This window comes from Cannabis sativa, chromosome 8 (genome assembly GCF_029168945.1).
Source record: "Cannabis sativa cultivar Pink pepper isolate KNU-18-1 chromosome 8, ASM2916894v1, whole genome shotgun sequence".
NCBI lineage: Eukaryota > Viridiplantae > Streptophyta > Magnoliopsida > Rosales > Cannabaceae > Cannabis > Cannabis sativa.
Genome location: NC_083608.1, coordinates 8,487,503 through 8,504,895, shown reverse-complemented (window position 1 = coordinate 8,504,895; position 17,393 = coordinate 8,487,503). Strand labels below are relative to the sequence as shown.

Sequence of the window (17,393 nt, the reverse complement as noted above, 5' to 3'; positions counted from 1 at the left end):
TGTCATTTATTTTATTAATAATAAAACTAATTAAAGTTTCCTAATTAATAAATATGTCCTTCAAAATCTCTATTTACTGTTTTGCCCTTAATAAGTGATAAATTCTCAAATAGACACAGTCTATCTTGAGAATTATAATTGATTAATTAAAATCAATTAAATGAGTCTTACAAGTAATATTATATCAACTAGTGGGGGGACCATGGGTCTATATATCCGAGCTTCCAATAAGAAGATCTAGAATTTACTACTTAAGTTCACTGACTTATTAATTATTCGTTGAATCCACGCATAGAACTTAGAATTGCACTCTCAGTATATAGAATGCTCTATATGTTCCACCATATAGACACATCATTAGTTATCCATTGTTATAATCCTAATGTGATCAATGATCCTCTATATGGATGATTTACACTGTAAAGGGACTAAATTACCGTAACACCCTACAATGTATTTTATCCTTAAAACACTTAACCATGTATAAATGATATTTCAACTAAGTGAAATGAGTACTCAATCATTTATCTCGTTTGGTTAAGCTCGAAGGAAATCACCCTTTGCTTACTATTCGCCAGATAGAAGCTATAGATTCCATATTTATGTTAGCGCTCCCACTCAATTGCACTACCGTGTTCCCAAAATGCATGTATTACCCTGACCCAAAAGTAGGCTTAACTAACAAATCAAAGAACACGAATAATACTCTTGAGATTGAGCCTAACCATATCAGGATTTCGATCATGTGATCTAGGATCAACTTAGTGATATTGAATTGAATAGATATTTACGGTAAGTTTTATAAATCTATTTCAAAGTTCAATATCGGTCCATTCCAATGCATACTCCATGCATTCAACCTGAGCTTTACTTTAACCAATGTTCTGGAAAGAACATAGCATTTCTCCAAATGCAAGTAAACTCTGTTGTAGATTGTCATATCAGTAAAACCCAGTGTTCTGATAAATCTAGGAATAGTTTATTCACATAGTCATGTTTACTTTCCACTGTGTTGACAACACAATAAACATGATCAAGTATGTGAAAGGGGTTTGGATGAATTTATAAATCAAATAGACAAACAATTGATTAAGTGAACCAAAACATACACAAATGAATGAAAAATACTTCTGTTACTTTATTGATATTGAATAATCTGGATTACATTGAAATAGAGTTTTATTTAGGGCATAAAACCCAACACTAAGATCCTGGTAAAATAATTTCCAACATTCTGAACTACTTATCAGGACTTAATTACTTCAGAATAATCTCGTGAAGTCCAAGCACGAAGACAATCCCCACAATTGTGGGATTGAGTCAGAGGAATATGGCAACCTGTTCCGATTATTTATTTTGTGTATCATAATTATGTAATGAATATTCTTCCCTATTTTATACATGGTAAGCAAAAGGGAAACCTTCCCTCTTGCATTAAGGCCCTATAAATATTGACTTAGCTTCACTGTGAAAGGGATCGAAAGAATTGCTTCAGACAGAGATCTAAGAGAATTACTCAGAAATTTCATTGTAAGAACTTTGAGAGAGAAAAAGACTTTGTTATTTATCTCAAGTTAATACAATCTAAGGGGAGTAGGCTATTACCACACTAACGGGGCCGAACCTCTTTAAAATCTGGTGTTCTTTATTACTTACTTTTTTTTTGCTTTATTTTAATTATATTTCTAATCGCTTAATAATTGACTAACTGTCGTTGGCTAAAAGCGAGGTCAATATTTTGGTGCTCTCATTGAGAGAAAAAACCCAATTTTGTTGTTTGTCTTAAGTCTTAACAGGCATATAGAATGGTAGACCCAAGTCATAGCAGTCAACCTGGGAGGGGTCCCAAGCCCTACGCCTAGTTTGACTCTAGGATCTCTGGGATAGAAATTTGGACTTCAATAACTTGAATCCAACCCATTATCTTTCAGTATTCTATACCATGAAGACATGGAGCAACCTAATCCAAGGTTTAGGAGCTGAAATTACATGAATCTACAACCTGGAAGCCAGCCTGTGCAGCTAGAGTTTTTACCCTGTGCCTAGGTTGACATCCTTAACTAGGGTTTTAGATTTCAGGACCGTCTTAGTGCAAAATGGACAAAAATTGCATTGGAACATCAACTAGACATATCACATACATGTTAGAGCATCAAAATTAGATTTAGAGCAAGTTGATTTTTGAGCACCCAGGGCCCCGAGCACCCACCATCTAGGTTGACAATCTATCAATCTGAGCGCCTTCCAAGTGGTCAATTAAAGATCCGACTTTTGCATTGAATCTATCTTCATCAAAAATAAGGAAATAGGTCCTTTCAGAGCAAAAGCAACAATTCTTGGGCACAAATAACAGGGCCCAGTATCTAGGTTGACATTTGGGGCTGGCTCTGCGCCTAAGTTGATAATTTGCCAACTTGGGCCACGAAAATGGAGTTTCTCTGGAATTCTTTCAAGCATCAGCTTTGTCTTCAGAAAATATTGAGAATCAACTATTTTTGGGGATCAAACAGAACTTTTGAAGGGAAAAACTAGGTCTCAGCGCCTAGGTTGAAACCTGGAGCTGGGTCGAGCGCCTAGGTTGACATTTTGTCAACCTGGCCTGTTTCCAATTTAGTTCAACAAAAATTGCTCCAAGAATTTTTACCGTCATCAGAATTGATAAAGATTCAATTAAAATCAATGAGAAAATAACAAACTTGAGTCCCTAGAAATAGGGCCTACCAAGCTAGGTTGACCTAGGCCTGGCCCCAACGCCCAAGTTGACAATAAACCTGGGACGCTACCTTAAATTGCACAAATGCCAAATTTGATGCAACAATTGAACCCGAAATGGTAAAAAACAGGGGGACAGACCTCGACCTCAAGTTCAGAAGCCTTGGAAGTATCAAAAACATAATCCCAAAAGCTTGGTTTGAAGGGCCCAGCATCCAGGTCAACAAATGGCCTGGTTTGCTAGGGGCTGCTTATCAAAATCTGATGCCATTTCGACAGCCTGTCAAGTTTTTTACAAGTGCAATGATCCATGAAGTTAGATCAATCAAATTCACAACTTTAATTTTGGCTCCCAGAAATGAAGAGTTTTGGGTCTCCCATTTCCGTAAAATAACAACATCTCCGAAAACTGGTGACCAACTTCGCCAGAACCTATAAAAGGGCTAAGTGGTGTCAAATTATCATTTAGGAATCTCAAAGTACTTCCCTTAGATGTTTCTACACTTATACAGCATCTAGGTTGACATCAGATGTCGATGTCGATGTCAACTTGGGCGTTGGGACCTGAACTGCCTTCAGTAAAACGAACATAACTCATTCAATTTCTATCTGATTGACTCGATTAAACTTGCATTTTGAAGCTATTTAAGCTTTCTATCAAGTCATGTCTCACACCCCAATAAAAATTAGGAAGCTATCACTGTCAAAATTTACCCCAAGAGAGTTATGGAAATAAGCTCCGGGTAACTCGTAGCGGGACGCGCCGGGCCCCAAAAATTGGCCTTTACCACTAGAAGCTAATTTTCACCGTTATATCATCATAAACAGTGGAAAACACTTTATTTATATTTTTTTTTCTCCTATTTTCGTGGGCCTCCTTCACCTATAAATAAAAGAAGAGCTCCGTTAGCTCATTTTTCACATTGAAAAAACTTCCCACAATGTCAGAGCTTCTCTCTCTAGAGTTTAGAGTTTCTGATGCTTAGTCTATTACTGCAATTACCATCTCGTGAGAAATAAAAACTCAAAGTAGACGTAGCCCCATTACTATCGCAATGTACGAGGTGAACTACTAAAAATTGTTGTATCTCTTATTAATTACTTAACAAACTTTTCGTTCTCATCAAACTAATGAGCGAGTGTGGCTTAGAAGTCTTGTCTAGATTTTTGAGTCAATAAAAACATACTGAGTTGATATTATTTTGTCTATCGTAATTAAGTGTAAATTTTGTTATTTTTCAGTTGTTTTGTAGTTATATTTTTGTTGTTTTATATTTATTATCATGTTGTTTGTTAAATTGTTCTAGGTTTGTTTTTATTTTACTGAATTTCTGTATTTTTGTAATTTGAAACTTTAAACATTGTATTTTTATAAAATTAGTACAATAAATGTAAAAAAAACTCCGTATCACACTATTTTTGTTAACTTTCTCATATTTTACAGTATTTTTATAAGTTTCATAGAAGAATCAACTTCTTGAACTAAGTCGATTGTGATGTTTGATTATGAAAGTGAAGAATATATAAGCTTTAGAGCTTTAGAAACTGCTCCTATTCATTAGAAAACTAAAAGTTCTATGTTCCAATTCCAAACTTTTAGTTTGGATGATAATCCTGAAATAGTAGAAGATTCCAAGAATTTAAGGTCTAGCTTACCCTTGACACACAAAAACTACAAGCACATATAGGGAATCTTTTTTAGTTTTGCCTCCAAATTCACAGCCACTCCACAAGATCGGTAGACAAGCTTAGGAGAATACATATAAATAACATTTTTGTAGATACCATCTGTTTTGAATGCACCTATCTGTTTGGGTAAAACTCCAAGATTAAAATTCTCTAGTTACTGAAAGACTTCGTGTCGAAATGAAACAAGTGTTTCTCTCCTTTAATCAGATTCATTAGCGCAATCAAAATTTCAGACTTCTCTTGGGTGAAAATTTTACAAATAATAAAAAAAAAAATCAAAATCATTATATTCATTCTTAAAAATAAGTCTAAGAAAAGATTCAAGACATTAAGTAGTGGACCATTAAAAATTTTAGGGTAAATATCATTTTGGACTTTTGTAAAAGTTACTAATTTACTCTCTATTTTGTTAAATGACAAAATAAATCCTATTTTTTTTTTTCTAAAATTGTACAAATAAGACCCTGAACTGATTTTTTGTCAAAATAAAACTTAATAATAATCTAATCAACAAAACTTATTACATTTTCTGTATTTGTTCGTGTTAAAAAGTGTCTTAAAGTTGGTTATTTTAAAAAATAAAATTATTAAAAATTGAGCTCGGTGTCTTATTTTTACCATTTTAGAAAATATGGGATCCATTTTATTATTTAGCAAAACAGAGAATCTAATTAATAACTTTTGCAAAATACAAAATCCAAAATGGTATTTATTCAAAATCTTAGAAAGTGCTATTTCAAGAAAAGTAGGTCAAGTTTTTTGTAAATAGCATAACCCAGTAGAGTAGAGTATTTGCAAATGGTTTGTTTTATTATTATTTCAAAATCAACATCATTAATAGATATAAAGAATTAAAAATATTAAGTTTATCACAAACTAAATAAGTATCTTGTAGACTGAGTCACAGGTAGAAAATAGTTAGAAATTATCACTAATTTCCTCAACAAAATGAAATTAAAATGAAGGTGGGACATATAATTTTAACATTGATGAAATCTGTCGTATCTCTTGATACGTTTGGCTGTCTCTCTGGTTTTTGAGAGTTTGTTCTGAGTGTTTGTGTTGTTTTGTCTTGTTTCTGCTGGTGGTTAGTCCCATGATGGCATCTAGTAGCAGTGAGGGGAGAGTTTTAGAGGTAGAGAAAGAAACCATTCCTCTGGAAGAGGAAGAGACGGAAGTATTACGACTCCCAGGCAGCAGAGAAGAAGTGGCGATTGACACCAGATGGTGTCTGGTGGGAAAGCTTTTAACAGGTAGAGTTTCAGATTTCAATGTGTTTCAAAACATGATGGCCTTCCTTTGGCAGCCGGGGATGGGAATGTATGTTAAGGAACTCAACCCGAACTTATTTCTCATCCAATTTCACCATGAGATTGATATACAAAGGGTAATTGATGGGAGTCCGTGGACCTACGATCGGAAGCCTTTTATTTTTACGAGGTTGAAGGAAGGAGATAACCCAAGGCTTGTTGAAATTAACAACCTTGATATGTGGGTTCAAATACACAACTTACAAACGGGTAACATGACGCTTAGTGTTGTGATGGCTCTTGGAAATTACATTGGTACTTTCATTGAATCGGATCCTAATAATTTCGTGGGCATTTGGCGGGATTACCTTCGCGTGAGAGTCCGAATAAATGTTGACAAGCCTATTAAACGGCGAATGAAGATAAGCATCGATAATCTCTCTTGGTACTGGGCTAATTTCAAGTATGAAAAAATCCCAACCTTTTGTTTCATATGCGGGATCATAGGGCATTCGGAGAAGTTCTGTCCCAGACTGTTCTTAAAGCCGTTACATTTACATGAGAAGCCTTATAGTTTGGAGCAGAAGGCCACGACACAGAGGAGACAGTCAACATTTGGAGCACAGTGGCTCCGGTCTGGTGCGGCGGTGCGTGAATCTCAAGGAAGCAGCACTGAACAGGGTGTCAATTTAGTTCCTAGAAATGTGGAGAATACAGGGGAATTGATTGGCAAAAATCAAGGTCATGATATGTTTAAGGATTCTTTGCCAAATGCTGGGCGTAATCATAGCAAGGGGACACAAGGAATAAATGAGGAAGATTTGACTTTAAATGTCAATAGTAATGAAAACTTTTTTGATTCTACCATTACTACAATGGTTGACTCAAAGAGAAGAAGGCCAGATTCCACTTTGGGAAACTTTGTGGGCCCACGTGTGTGATTTTTCGGCTTCAGCAGATGATATGGAGCAAGATGGTATGAGGCGTTCAAAAAATGGATTGGTGGGCTCTGGTTTTTAGGCCCACCAAGAGCAATGAGTTGCTTAAGCTGGAATTGCCGTGGGCTTGGGAACCTGCGGGCCAAACAATTCTTAAGGGACCTTGTGTCTCAAAAGAAGCCCAGTTTGTTATTTCTTTGTGAAACTTTATGTAATAAGTCTAGTTTGGAAAATATTAGAGCCCATCTGGGATTTGAAAGTTGTTTTGTGGTGGAAGCTCGTGGACACAGTGGTGGTCTTGCCCTGCTTTGGAAAGATACGAGTGAAGTTGTTATTCAAGGGTTCTCCTTTCATCATATTGATGCTACGGTGCAAATGGTGGGGCTGCCTCCTTGGCGTTTTACTGGAATTTATGGAGTGCCGAAAAGAGAGCTTCGTTTTCAGACCTGGGACCTTTTCCGTTCACTTAAAAACGACAGTCATCTCCCTTGGTGTCTGTTGGGTGATATGAACAATTTGGGGTCTCACTTTGAGAAGAAAGGAGGAAGGAAGTACCCCGATCGGCTCATTGAGGGTTTTACTAAGGCTTTGGACGACTGCAACTTGATGGACCTGCCTCTTGTCGGTTACCCATTCACTTGGGAGAAAGGAAGAAATAGTAATGAGTGGATTGAAGAAAGGCTCGACAAAGCTCTGGTTACCAACTCTTGGTTATCTCTGTTTCCACAATCGTCTCTACTCAATCTGGAGTTCTCAACAAGTGACCACTGCCCATTGTTGCTAATCCTTAAAGGTAACACTCCTTTTGTCTCTTTTCGTTCCTTTCGTTTTGAAAATGCTTGCATTCGAGAACCTTTATGTGAGCAGCTTGTTGAGGGTTGTTGGCAGGGTTCGGGTTTAGTTCATATTCAAGAGAAAATTCATCATTGTGGGGAAGTCTTGGGAAGATGGGGTCGGGACATAACTGGGAATTTCCGAAAGAGAATAAGTGATTGTAAGAGTCAAATTCGAAATTCCAAATGGGGTAGAGATTCTATATCTATTCAACAACACAAAGAATGGAAGGAAAAGCTGGCAGAGGTGTTGGCTCAAAAAGAAATATTTTAGAAGCAAAGATCAAAACAATTTTGGTTAAACTCGGGTGACAAGAATAGCAAGTATTTTCACTCAATTGCTAATTCTAGAAAGAGGAACAATAGTCTTACTCGGCTTCAAGATAGTAATGGAGTGTGGGTTAATTGGGAGTCAGGTTTGGCCAATGTTATAACTAGCTATTTTCATGATTTGTTCTCCACTTCTAGCATTAACATGGGAACGGTGTTGGATGGTATTCGGCCTTCTGTAAGCCGTGAGCAGAATGAAGAACTCTTGAGGATAATTTCTGAGGAAGAAGTTAGAAATGCCCTTTTTCAAATGCATCCAGACAAGTCTCCGGGGCCAGATGGTATGACTCGTGCTTTTTACCAAAAGTATTGGGGAATTGTTGGGGCAGATGTGGTCAAGTTTGTTCGGGATTTCTTTGACTCGGGTCAGTTTCCGGACTCAATAAATGACACTGATATTGTTCTTATCCCGAAGAAGAAAAACCCTTCCCAAATGGGCGATCTCAAACCAATCTCACTATGCAATGTTATCTACAAAATCGCCTCAAAGGTAGTTGCTAATAGAATGAAGAATGTTTTAAACTATGCTATCTCAGAAACTCAAAGCGCTTTTGTGTCGGGAAGGTTGATATCGGATAACATCATGGTGGCTTTTGAAGTAATGCACTATTTGAAAAGGAAGACTAATGGAAGGAAGGGATACATGGCGGTTTCTAATTGTCTTGCCACCAAAGTCAATCTTTGCATTAAGAAGGTGTTGGTTGAAAATATTTGTCCCATGTGTGGAGTGTATGCTGAAACCGAATTACACATACTGGTTTCCTGCAATTTTGCCTGGGCTTGCTGGGAGTTTGCTGGCTTGGCTGCTGCAAGTCGTGAAGCCTCTTCTCTCGGACAGTGGCTAATTGATTTGTTTAGACGGCTGTAAGACGATCTCCACAGCAGAGCTGTGATGTTGTGTTGGGCCCTTTGGTGTGCTAGAAACGACCTCATATGGCAGCAGCGATCCCGTAGCGTGAAGGACGTGGTTACATTTGCTAATTCGAGTCTTGATCAATGGTTGAAAGCTCAAGGAAAGGGTAATATTCCCTCGTTGTCTCCTCTCAAAGATGGAGATGGTTCGGAGCTTTGGTTAAAGCCGAGTGTAGGCATCAAACTCAATGTCGATGCAGCCATTTCCGAACGTTCTTCAAAGCATGGTTTCGGGTGTGTTGTCCGAAATGCAGATGGTATTTTGATTGCTGCCTTTGCTGGTGTGAAACCCGGTAGAGTTTCTCCCGAATTGGCCGAAATAATGGGCATAATGGAAGCTTTGAGTTGGCTGAAAAATCACTCCTACACTCAAGCCATTGTTGAGACAGATAGCCTCGTGTGTGCAGAAGCCATTCGGAGTGCAGAGGTGTTTGTTTCCTCTTTCGGTTCAGTGGTGGAAGATTGCAAGAAGATCTTTAAGAGTTTGTTTAATGTTTCGCTTTTGTTTGTTAAGCGTTCTGCGAATTGTGTTGCGCACTTTGTTGCCCGGCACTCTATTTCGTTAGCTGAACGTATGTTTTCTATTAATAGTGTTCCTATGGAATTGATGTCTATTCTTACGAGCGATTGCTCGACTTAATAAAGAACACTTCTTTCAAAAAAAAAATAGATATAAAGAATTGATATATAATGCTGTGAATTGACAAACTCTTATCTTAGCATTGTATTTGTGTATAGAAGTTCTAGTTTTGGATCATCTGATGTAAGGGTATTTATAAAATATCTAATTCAATTCAATTTATACGATTTAATCTAATTCAATTCAATATACAAAGATAAAATATTTGCACTTGTGTAGATTGAATTGGAAAAATCTAAAATCTACACTTGTGCAGCGTATTAAATGTAAATTGACATGTCAAAATAAGCAATCCAATCAAATCTACACATATTTATTTAAATTTTTAAAAAATTATAAATGCAATTAATATTTTAACATAATAATCTAAAAATCTAATAATGTATATTTTATTCTTACATATAATTTATTTATTTTTTCTACCTACAATTTAAAACGAAATGAAATATTTTTTCTACAAAATTTTTTTTATCCCTTTAAATTTGTTGTTAGAGACATACAACAGCAATAATTTGTTTTATTTTGTTGTTAGTTATGTAAAAAAAATTATATTTATAATAAATATTAAATAATTTAATGTTAAATTATATTTATAATAAATATTAAATAATTTAATGTTAAATTCAATCTGCACTTTTGAAGATTGGATGGAATTCAAAATATGAAATCTGCATTAGTAGTGTATATGGGATGCACTATGAACAAAATAATGGGCATTAAATTTGATGAACACCCCTAATCTCATGAGAAAAATGTTCTTGAAGATAAGTAGATTGAAGGTTGTGAATAGGGGTGTGCATAAATCGATCCAATCCAATGAGAACCGACTAATCCAATTACAACCGACCGCCAAACACTGAATATCCAATTGTGACCGGATCGGATTGGATGTTATTTTTAAATATCCAATTGGATCGGATCAGATAGTGGATGGGGTGTCCAAAAATCAAATACATCCAACATCCAATATCCAATCAAACTAATTAGTATTTTCATTTAATTTTGATGAGTAATTTAATTTTGTATTGTTATGCGTAAAATCTATATATGTATATATAAAATTAATATTAAATTTTACTCTTTTTTTCTTAGATTGGATGGATCCAGTCCAATCCAATATACTGGACCTAAAATATTGGATGGATCCGATCCGATCTAAAAAATACTAAGTCTAAAATATTGGATAAATTCAAATTAAACCAATAAATATAAATAAAATACATCCAATGGACAGAACCGATCCAATCCAACATCCAATAGATGTTGGATCGATTGGATGACTGAAATTAATTGAATCAGATCGGATGGTAAAATCTAACTTCCGATATATAACTGGATCAGATCTGGATATGCCTAAAAACATTGAATGTGGCCCAATGAACACCCCTTGTGAAGGTGAAAAATGAAAAGCCATGTCTTATACCAAGTTAGACAGCAAGCAAAGGCTGCCAATGCTTCCTCCCACGACTGCATCTCCAAGATGTCTACTAAGGCCATCTACAATGCACACAACGACTTGTGTTGCCTGCTTTGTTTTTCTACTGACAGATATAGCAATTGCATTGGAGATGCCCTAACTCCTCATCATGAAGTAGAAGAGACTCAAATGAATTCAACGGCTTGCAAGAGCCTCATTCATTTGCATCAATACCAGTGGCCATTAAACAAAAAAGAAAATAATGATTGTGATGTGCATAAGAAAAATGTCATAGACAACAGGAGCGAAATGAGTATGCAGGCAGGGGTAGGACAAGGGAGGAAAAAAGAAAAATAAAAATAGACGAAGAGTGAACCACTATTCTATTGGCTGCATTATTTTGAAGAAAAAAAATAGGTTTTCTGTTCCATTTTATGTAACTATCAATATCTTCTCAGCTTAGAAGAACCCCAGGTTAATAATGCCAAGTCATAGAATGTAAACTACATGAATGAATAAATAGGCAAATCAGCAACCCAGAGAAGGTTCTCTCACCGATGATTGGGTTCTTCTTATTGTTTGTCACGGAAAGCATTTCATTCTCTGCAAAATGACAGACACGGGATTAAACAATGTTATCATGGAATGGCATGTTTTCAGCCTACAAAATTATGTAAATGAAAATATGATAAAATACCTGTCTCTCAATTTCAACAGTAGATGCAGCTAACCTCCTCTTCAAAATTGATTTATCCAGTTCACAACTTTCCATCTGCTTATCTGATAACAAAATAAATATAAAACCCACGAGTAGTACAATTTGCAAATTAGACGCCTATTATGTAGATAAACTATAGAAAAGAAGTTCACAACAGTTGAACCTCGGTTATATAAATTCCATACGACCCTTCTCAAGACTTTTCATTAACCTGTGATAGAAATGTCCTATTTTCAAATATTACGTATCTAATTTCTAAGTAACAGCAGTAAAATACAGCAAAGAAAGAAAATTCTCACCATAATAGTATGACGACAGAATTGTAATCCGCTCTGTTGGCTGCAAAAAGTAGAAGAACATTCAAGGCTAAGGATACAATCACAGAAGATATATATCTGTACATAAATACATTTGCATCTATACATATCAATGTACAATCCGTGATCCTAACATTGTCTGAGAGATCCAAACAAAAACTAGAACAAAAGAGAAGAAAACACTCAATCCAAATATGGTTATATATCTCATCTGCATAAAACAGTTTAATTATATGGTCATTTAAAACAGGATGGTCTAGTAAAACATACATAACAATAAAACTAAAATGGGAAATGACAAATATTGAACTAAACAATAATAGAAAGACCCTGCATCAGGATACTAATTAAACACGTGTTATAAAATCAACATCAGGGTGAAAGAGGACGAGTAATCTACAACATACCAACTCCCACTTAATCAAAAGAAATGATTAAACAGACCGAAATCTTGGTCCTGGTAGTTTAGTGTTACAAAAATGAGAAAACTTTCTCATACAGCAACACATACAAATACATGTTAGGAAGGATCCTTGTAGGAATGGCAAAGATTGTGTCAACATGAAAGCATGTAGCTTTCAAAATCCTCTATAACTTACAAATTCTTCAACAAACATGAGACGAATGGTTATTTTTATCTATATTACAAGGATAAAATAAGCACGTGGAGACTTTTATCACTCAACCTGATAGTTTGGACAAGAATTACTAATGCAAATCCCATAAATCACATGAAATTCTTGCAGAACAAGCAACCAAAACTATAATAATTTTGAAGAGATTGATAATTCTGGTACAACATTCTCAATCAAAAGAAAAAAAATACTGACTCTAAAAGTTAGTATCCAACTAGATCATACAATATAAGCTTAAAAAAATACCATCACAAAGATCCCTTCACGACGAGTAGGGAGTTGCTCAAGCTTTTTCAGTGTTTCGTCACCTTTAGTAACTTTGCCAAATATTGCATACTGCAGAAGATCACATCAGATTTCTGATAAGTCAGTATGTCACATGCAATTCTGATCAATGGTGTCTAGCTGGTACAATAATTTGTATACCTCGCCATCAAGATGAGGAGCATCTCCTAGAAGTATTGAAAATGAAGATCCACCACTATTAGGATCAGCATGTCTATTCAAAAGAAAAGACAAAAAGAACTAGAGTTAGTTCACCAGTTGAAGAACAGAGTTGTAGATACCTACATAAGTTCAAACTGAAGTGTATGTACAAACAGATAGAAGCTTAAAGAATATGGAGAATTTCCAGTCAAATATTTTAAGGACTTCTATGGTGCACTTTTTTGTATTTTTGGCACCTAGATGATTATAATTCAAATATGTTTATATGATAGTGTATATTATTTTATTTTGGACCTCTTGCAAATTTTCGAATTTTGACATTGTATATTATTCAAAATTTACAAGTGTCTAAAATAACTGAGACTGTTGTATAAAAAAAATTGCAATTATAACTACTCATATATTGAAAGCAGGATTGAGATGCACCAGTGCACCCCTTTTGGTGGTGCACAATTTAAAGATTTATATATATAAATATAGAATTTTATATCTTACCTATATATATAATTGCCTATCTAACCTTTTTTTGTTGTGCATTTAACTTCTGTTATGTTTTTAACAGAATATACTTATAAAATTGTTAACTTTAACGGAATCAATTATTATTAAAGGTAACATCAGAACAGTCATATCATTCACTTTTTTATAAAAAACTTAAAATTACATCCATTAGCTTTGAATAGACACCTCACTAGAACGTACCGTATGATCTACACAACTATTCACTAAAAATAAGTGATAGTTAAAAACAAAATAAAATCACCTTTGTATATTACATTTGGCAATTGATATATTTTTTCTAATTGAGCCGTTTGCCCATGGAAGAAGGAGAAAATAATTTTGTGGCGCCATCGTTGCGACTCTAGCGGGAGACGATTGGCCAGATCTTCCACGACCAGTCGGAGAAGTTTTAGAGAGATCTTGGCATCAGCGGCGCCGCCATTGAAAATGAAATACTCTTCATGAAGAAAACAAGGATGAGGAAGAGCCGCGGTGGGCCGACATTGAAAGGCTTCTGACTTATGACCGTCTTCGTAAAGGGATGCTTAAACAGTTCTTGACATTGGTTGAAGTTCGATATGTGAGGTTATGTATTAAAAGAGATGTGTATGTTGGGAGCAAAGATAAGGTAATGGCATTGTGTATATTATATACACAATATAGGTACCCTGAGATAGTCTCTATATACCTTGTACAGAACTACATATATACTATGTATTTGGGTTAGTTGGTGACTTTGTTTTGATGATGACAAAGTACCATGAAATTGGTTGGACTAGCTCCATCAAATAATAGCAATAATAAAAAAAAAAGACAGATACTTATCTTGTTTTTCTATTTGTTGGCCTTTGCATTGGCCCTTATGCAATCAATATTTATCAATGCTTCTCTTCTTAGCTATAATATTTATGATGCAGAAAACTTTTTTTTTTCAACTGGTTTAATATCATGGTAGCTATTAATTATGATGCAATTTCGGAGGCCCTTGTTGTCACTCCATCAGTTTTGGCTGCAAGGGTTGCAGCAGATAGTATTATATTTGTTAATTTTATTATGTAGTGTTGTTAGCACTTGCTTCTAAATACCACCTTGAGGCTTAAAAAATAACAAATAGAATGTCTTTTATTCAATTTTATTTATTATATTGTTTTACTCTAGATGCTAAATGCTTAATGCTTTTATTTCTTCTTCTAATTATTGGTAGATTTTACAATAAAATTAGAATCTAATAACGGTGATAAGATTGCAGTGTTACAAAATAGTATAGTTGTTGCTACTTCTTTTCTCAAGCCTTATTGTCTTAATGATGGGAATTTATGAGTATGAAATGTTATGAAGCAAAATGAGGACCAATACTTATTAATAATAGTAAAAAATCAGTAACTAATGACAATTATGCTCTAAAATAAATTACATAATTTGATTTATTTATATGATGATCCAACACATTTTTATTAATCTGGTCCCAAATAAATAAATTCCCAACATTAAATTGATCCCAACAAAGTTGACAGGGATTCCAGGAGGAACCCTTTCTAGGAATCATTGCTATTATACTTTCATTAGCAACTGTTTTACCAAAATAGTTGTGTGTGACCAACTGTTTTCCTATGTTCTGCCTCTATTCTATTTAAGTTCTCTTCCTATTCTTATGAATCTTCATGGGTTTCTAGAGTGGATCTTTGTTGGGGAGAATAGCTCTTCAGCAGAAGAGTAAGGATCTTCACTAAGGTCCGGCCGGGAATGAATCTAGCTTCTTCTTTAGCCTGAAGGATAATTCAAATCAAGAAGTGGAGGTTTGAAGCAAGGTCTTGAAGAGCCTGAAACAGACCTCCTCAACGAAAAGAAGACTTTTTCTTCTTATTGACTAAGGTGAGGAATTTGTTATTATGAAAGACTTAACAATATGTTGTTAAGTAGTACAAGTACCATATCATTTAGTATAATATGTTGTTATTATTGACATTTCGAATAATCTCTAGAGTGAACTTTCATATTCAATTATTATGACTAGCCTCACCAAAAAAAGGAAAAATAAAAACTTTGGTGAAAGTGATTTAAAATACATAATAAAAAACCTAAATAACTAACAAAGATCACGTGCATTGCACGTGCTTTCTGCCTAGTATATAAATATATATATATTAAACAACACTACGACAATTCTATTGATCACAAATGAAAATATGGAAATGACTTTAACTACAAACTAAAGTTAAACGTCCTCTGCAAAAAGAAAAACAAGACTAGTAGACACCTCTTCCCACATTTTGAGTTTGCATTACAATTGTGCTACAAACTGCTGAAAGAATTTAACATGTAATGGAGGATTCTAGTTCAGATGGAGGAAATATTGCTGTGCAGTATTACCAGTTGTTGGGAAAGACAAACTCTATGGCGTCATGTCATATCGACCTTACTATGGGGTATTTGGCTGGAAAGGAATAGAAGGATTTTTGGAGAACAATCTAAGGAGGTGTCTTTGGGACAAGATTAGAGTGTGGGTAGCCCATGGCTTCATCATGTAAAAGGATTTAAAGTATCCTTTTCTGTGTCTTACTTAGAAAGTGGAATATCTTCTTGTAATTTATTTTTAGTCTATGGTTTTATTCTCGATATCATTCAAGATTGTAGTGATATCCGACCTTTGCACCACACTCTTCATCCCCCATAAGCTACGGCTACTCCTTTAACACATACATATGACAGCATAATTCTTCTACAAAAGTATATCAATGAATCGTCAAGTCTATGATACCACAAAATCACCATCGACCACTATCGGGCACCAGTAGCTCTAAATGGCAGTTAGTTAGGAATACCACTTGATATTCACAAGAAAGGGCATCAGTTGCACCAGCTAAGGCTATCGGTTTCCTGGAAGACTTTTCACAATTTCACTGCTTGTAATTTTTATTTGCTGAATTAATACAATCCTGAGTTCTAGAGCTAGTCTTTGGCTCTAGAAATCTACGAAATATTGGGGTAAACTATAAGTAGAAAACTTTTTCTTTTGGCTTAAAATAAATTACAAATTGAAAATAATGGAAAGATTAAAAATTAATTATAAGTACCTGCCCATTGAAAGAATACCTCTGACATGCTTAACTTGGCTAAATTCACCAATGATGGTCTTCTCTGCAACTATTCTTTGCTCTTCATTCATAGGAGCGGATCGCCCATTAGCCACATCGGCCACTTGGGCAACGAAACCCTTATCCACCTGTTACCAAATTCAATTATATCACAAACCAAAATTTCAAGTAAAGGAAAGAAACAACCCCTTTCTTATTTACTTACCCTAAAGAAGTGGTTTGTGTTATAACCTCCGAGACGAACAAGCTTGAAAATGTGCTCCACCGTTATGGGAGCAACACTCGGGTAGAATCCAAATTCTATATCACCGTATTCTGTCTACAAACCCCATTAATATAATTTTTGAGAAAATAGCCAATGAGTTACATGCATACATTGAATTGAATCAAGAATAAAAACCTGAAAAACAACACGAGCCGACCCCAGCTCGGGTTCATCAGAGGAGGCGCCAACAAAGATGAGTATGACACACAGACTAAGGAATACGATTAAGATTGGATTGCGGTTCCGCATTTTTTGAGCGAATTCCGACTCCCTTTGATCTCACTCAGTTTTGAGTGACAGAAGTTCTGAGTTTTGACTTTCACGACTCTCAATTCTTTTCTTTTTTCTTGTTAGAAATTGTTTAGCTACATTTAATTATAAATTAGGCAGAAGTTACGTCTCTAGTCACGTATAGTTAGTTTTATTTTAGGTTATAGTTATAGTTTTTTTTCAAATGTCATAGGTAATTTTAAAATAAATAATGTTCAATATAGAATGATAATTGTAGAAAGAATAATAATAATTTGAAGAAAAAGAATTTATAATTATGTAATATATTGAAAAAAAAATAAAAATATATATATTGTGTAAAATTTTGAGAAATAAAAATTAAACTTAAAATGTTAATAAAATATAATAATAATAAATTCATAAAATTAAATTTTAATATTGTTGATATATATTAGAAAAAATA

General features: G+C 34.7%; 3 protein-coding genes across 4 annotated transcripts; 2 read left to right on the top strand and 1 right to left on the bottom strand.

Annotated features, from left to right (window-relative positions):
* Positions 1-5,500: 5,500 nt before the first annotated feature.
* LOC115699879 (uncharacterized protein At4g02000-like) lies at positions 5,501-6,592 on the top strand. Its single transcript, XM_030627421.2, has one exon. It carries the CDS (start codon positions 5,501-5,503, stop codon positions 6,590-6,592), a length of 1,092 nt encoding a protein of 363 aa, XP_030483281.2.
* A 2,052-nt stretch (positions 6,593-8,644) lies between these two features.
* On the top strand, positions 8,645-9,304 carry LOC115699878 (uncharacterized). Its single transcript, XM_030627420.2, has one exon. The coding sequence runs from the start codon at positions 8,645-8,647 to the stop codon at positions 9,302-9,304; it is 660 nt and encodes a 219-aa protein (XP_030483280.2).
* A 1,783-nt stretch (positions 9,305-11,087) lies between these two features.
* Positions 11,088-17,150, bottom strand: LOC115700615 (peptidyl-prolyl cis-trans isomerase CYP23). 2 transcript variants are annotated; one of them, XM_030628221.2, is made up of 8 exons: positions 16,835-17,150; positions 16,640-16,753; positions 16,414-16,562; positions 12,818-12,890; positions 12,638-12,727; positions 11,739-11,778; positions 11,419-11,501; positions 11,088-11,324 (listed from the first exon to the last, which is right to left on the bottom strand). In XM_030628221.2, the coding sequence occupies exons 1-8, from the start codon at positions 16,946-16,948 to the stop codon at positions 11,304-11,306; spliced, it is 684 nt and encodes a 227-aa protein (XP_030484081.2). In that variant the 5' UTR covers positions 16,949-17,150; the 3' UTR covers positions 11,088-11,303. The 2 variants fall into 2 exon arrangements, with proteins under 2 accessions (XP_030484081.2, XP_030484082.1); XM_030628222.2 differs by lacking the exons at positions 11,088-11,324; positions 11,419-11,501 and adding an exon at positions 11,547-11,650 and having other exon boundaries at positions 16,835-17,079.
* Between the last annotated feature and the right edge of the window lie 243 nt (positions 17,151-17,393).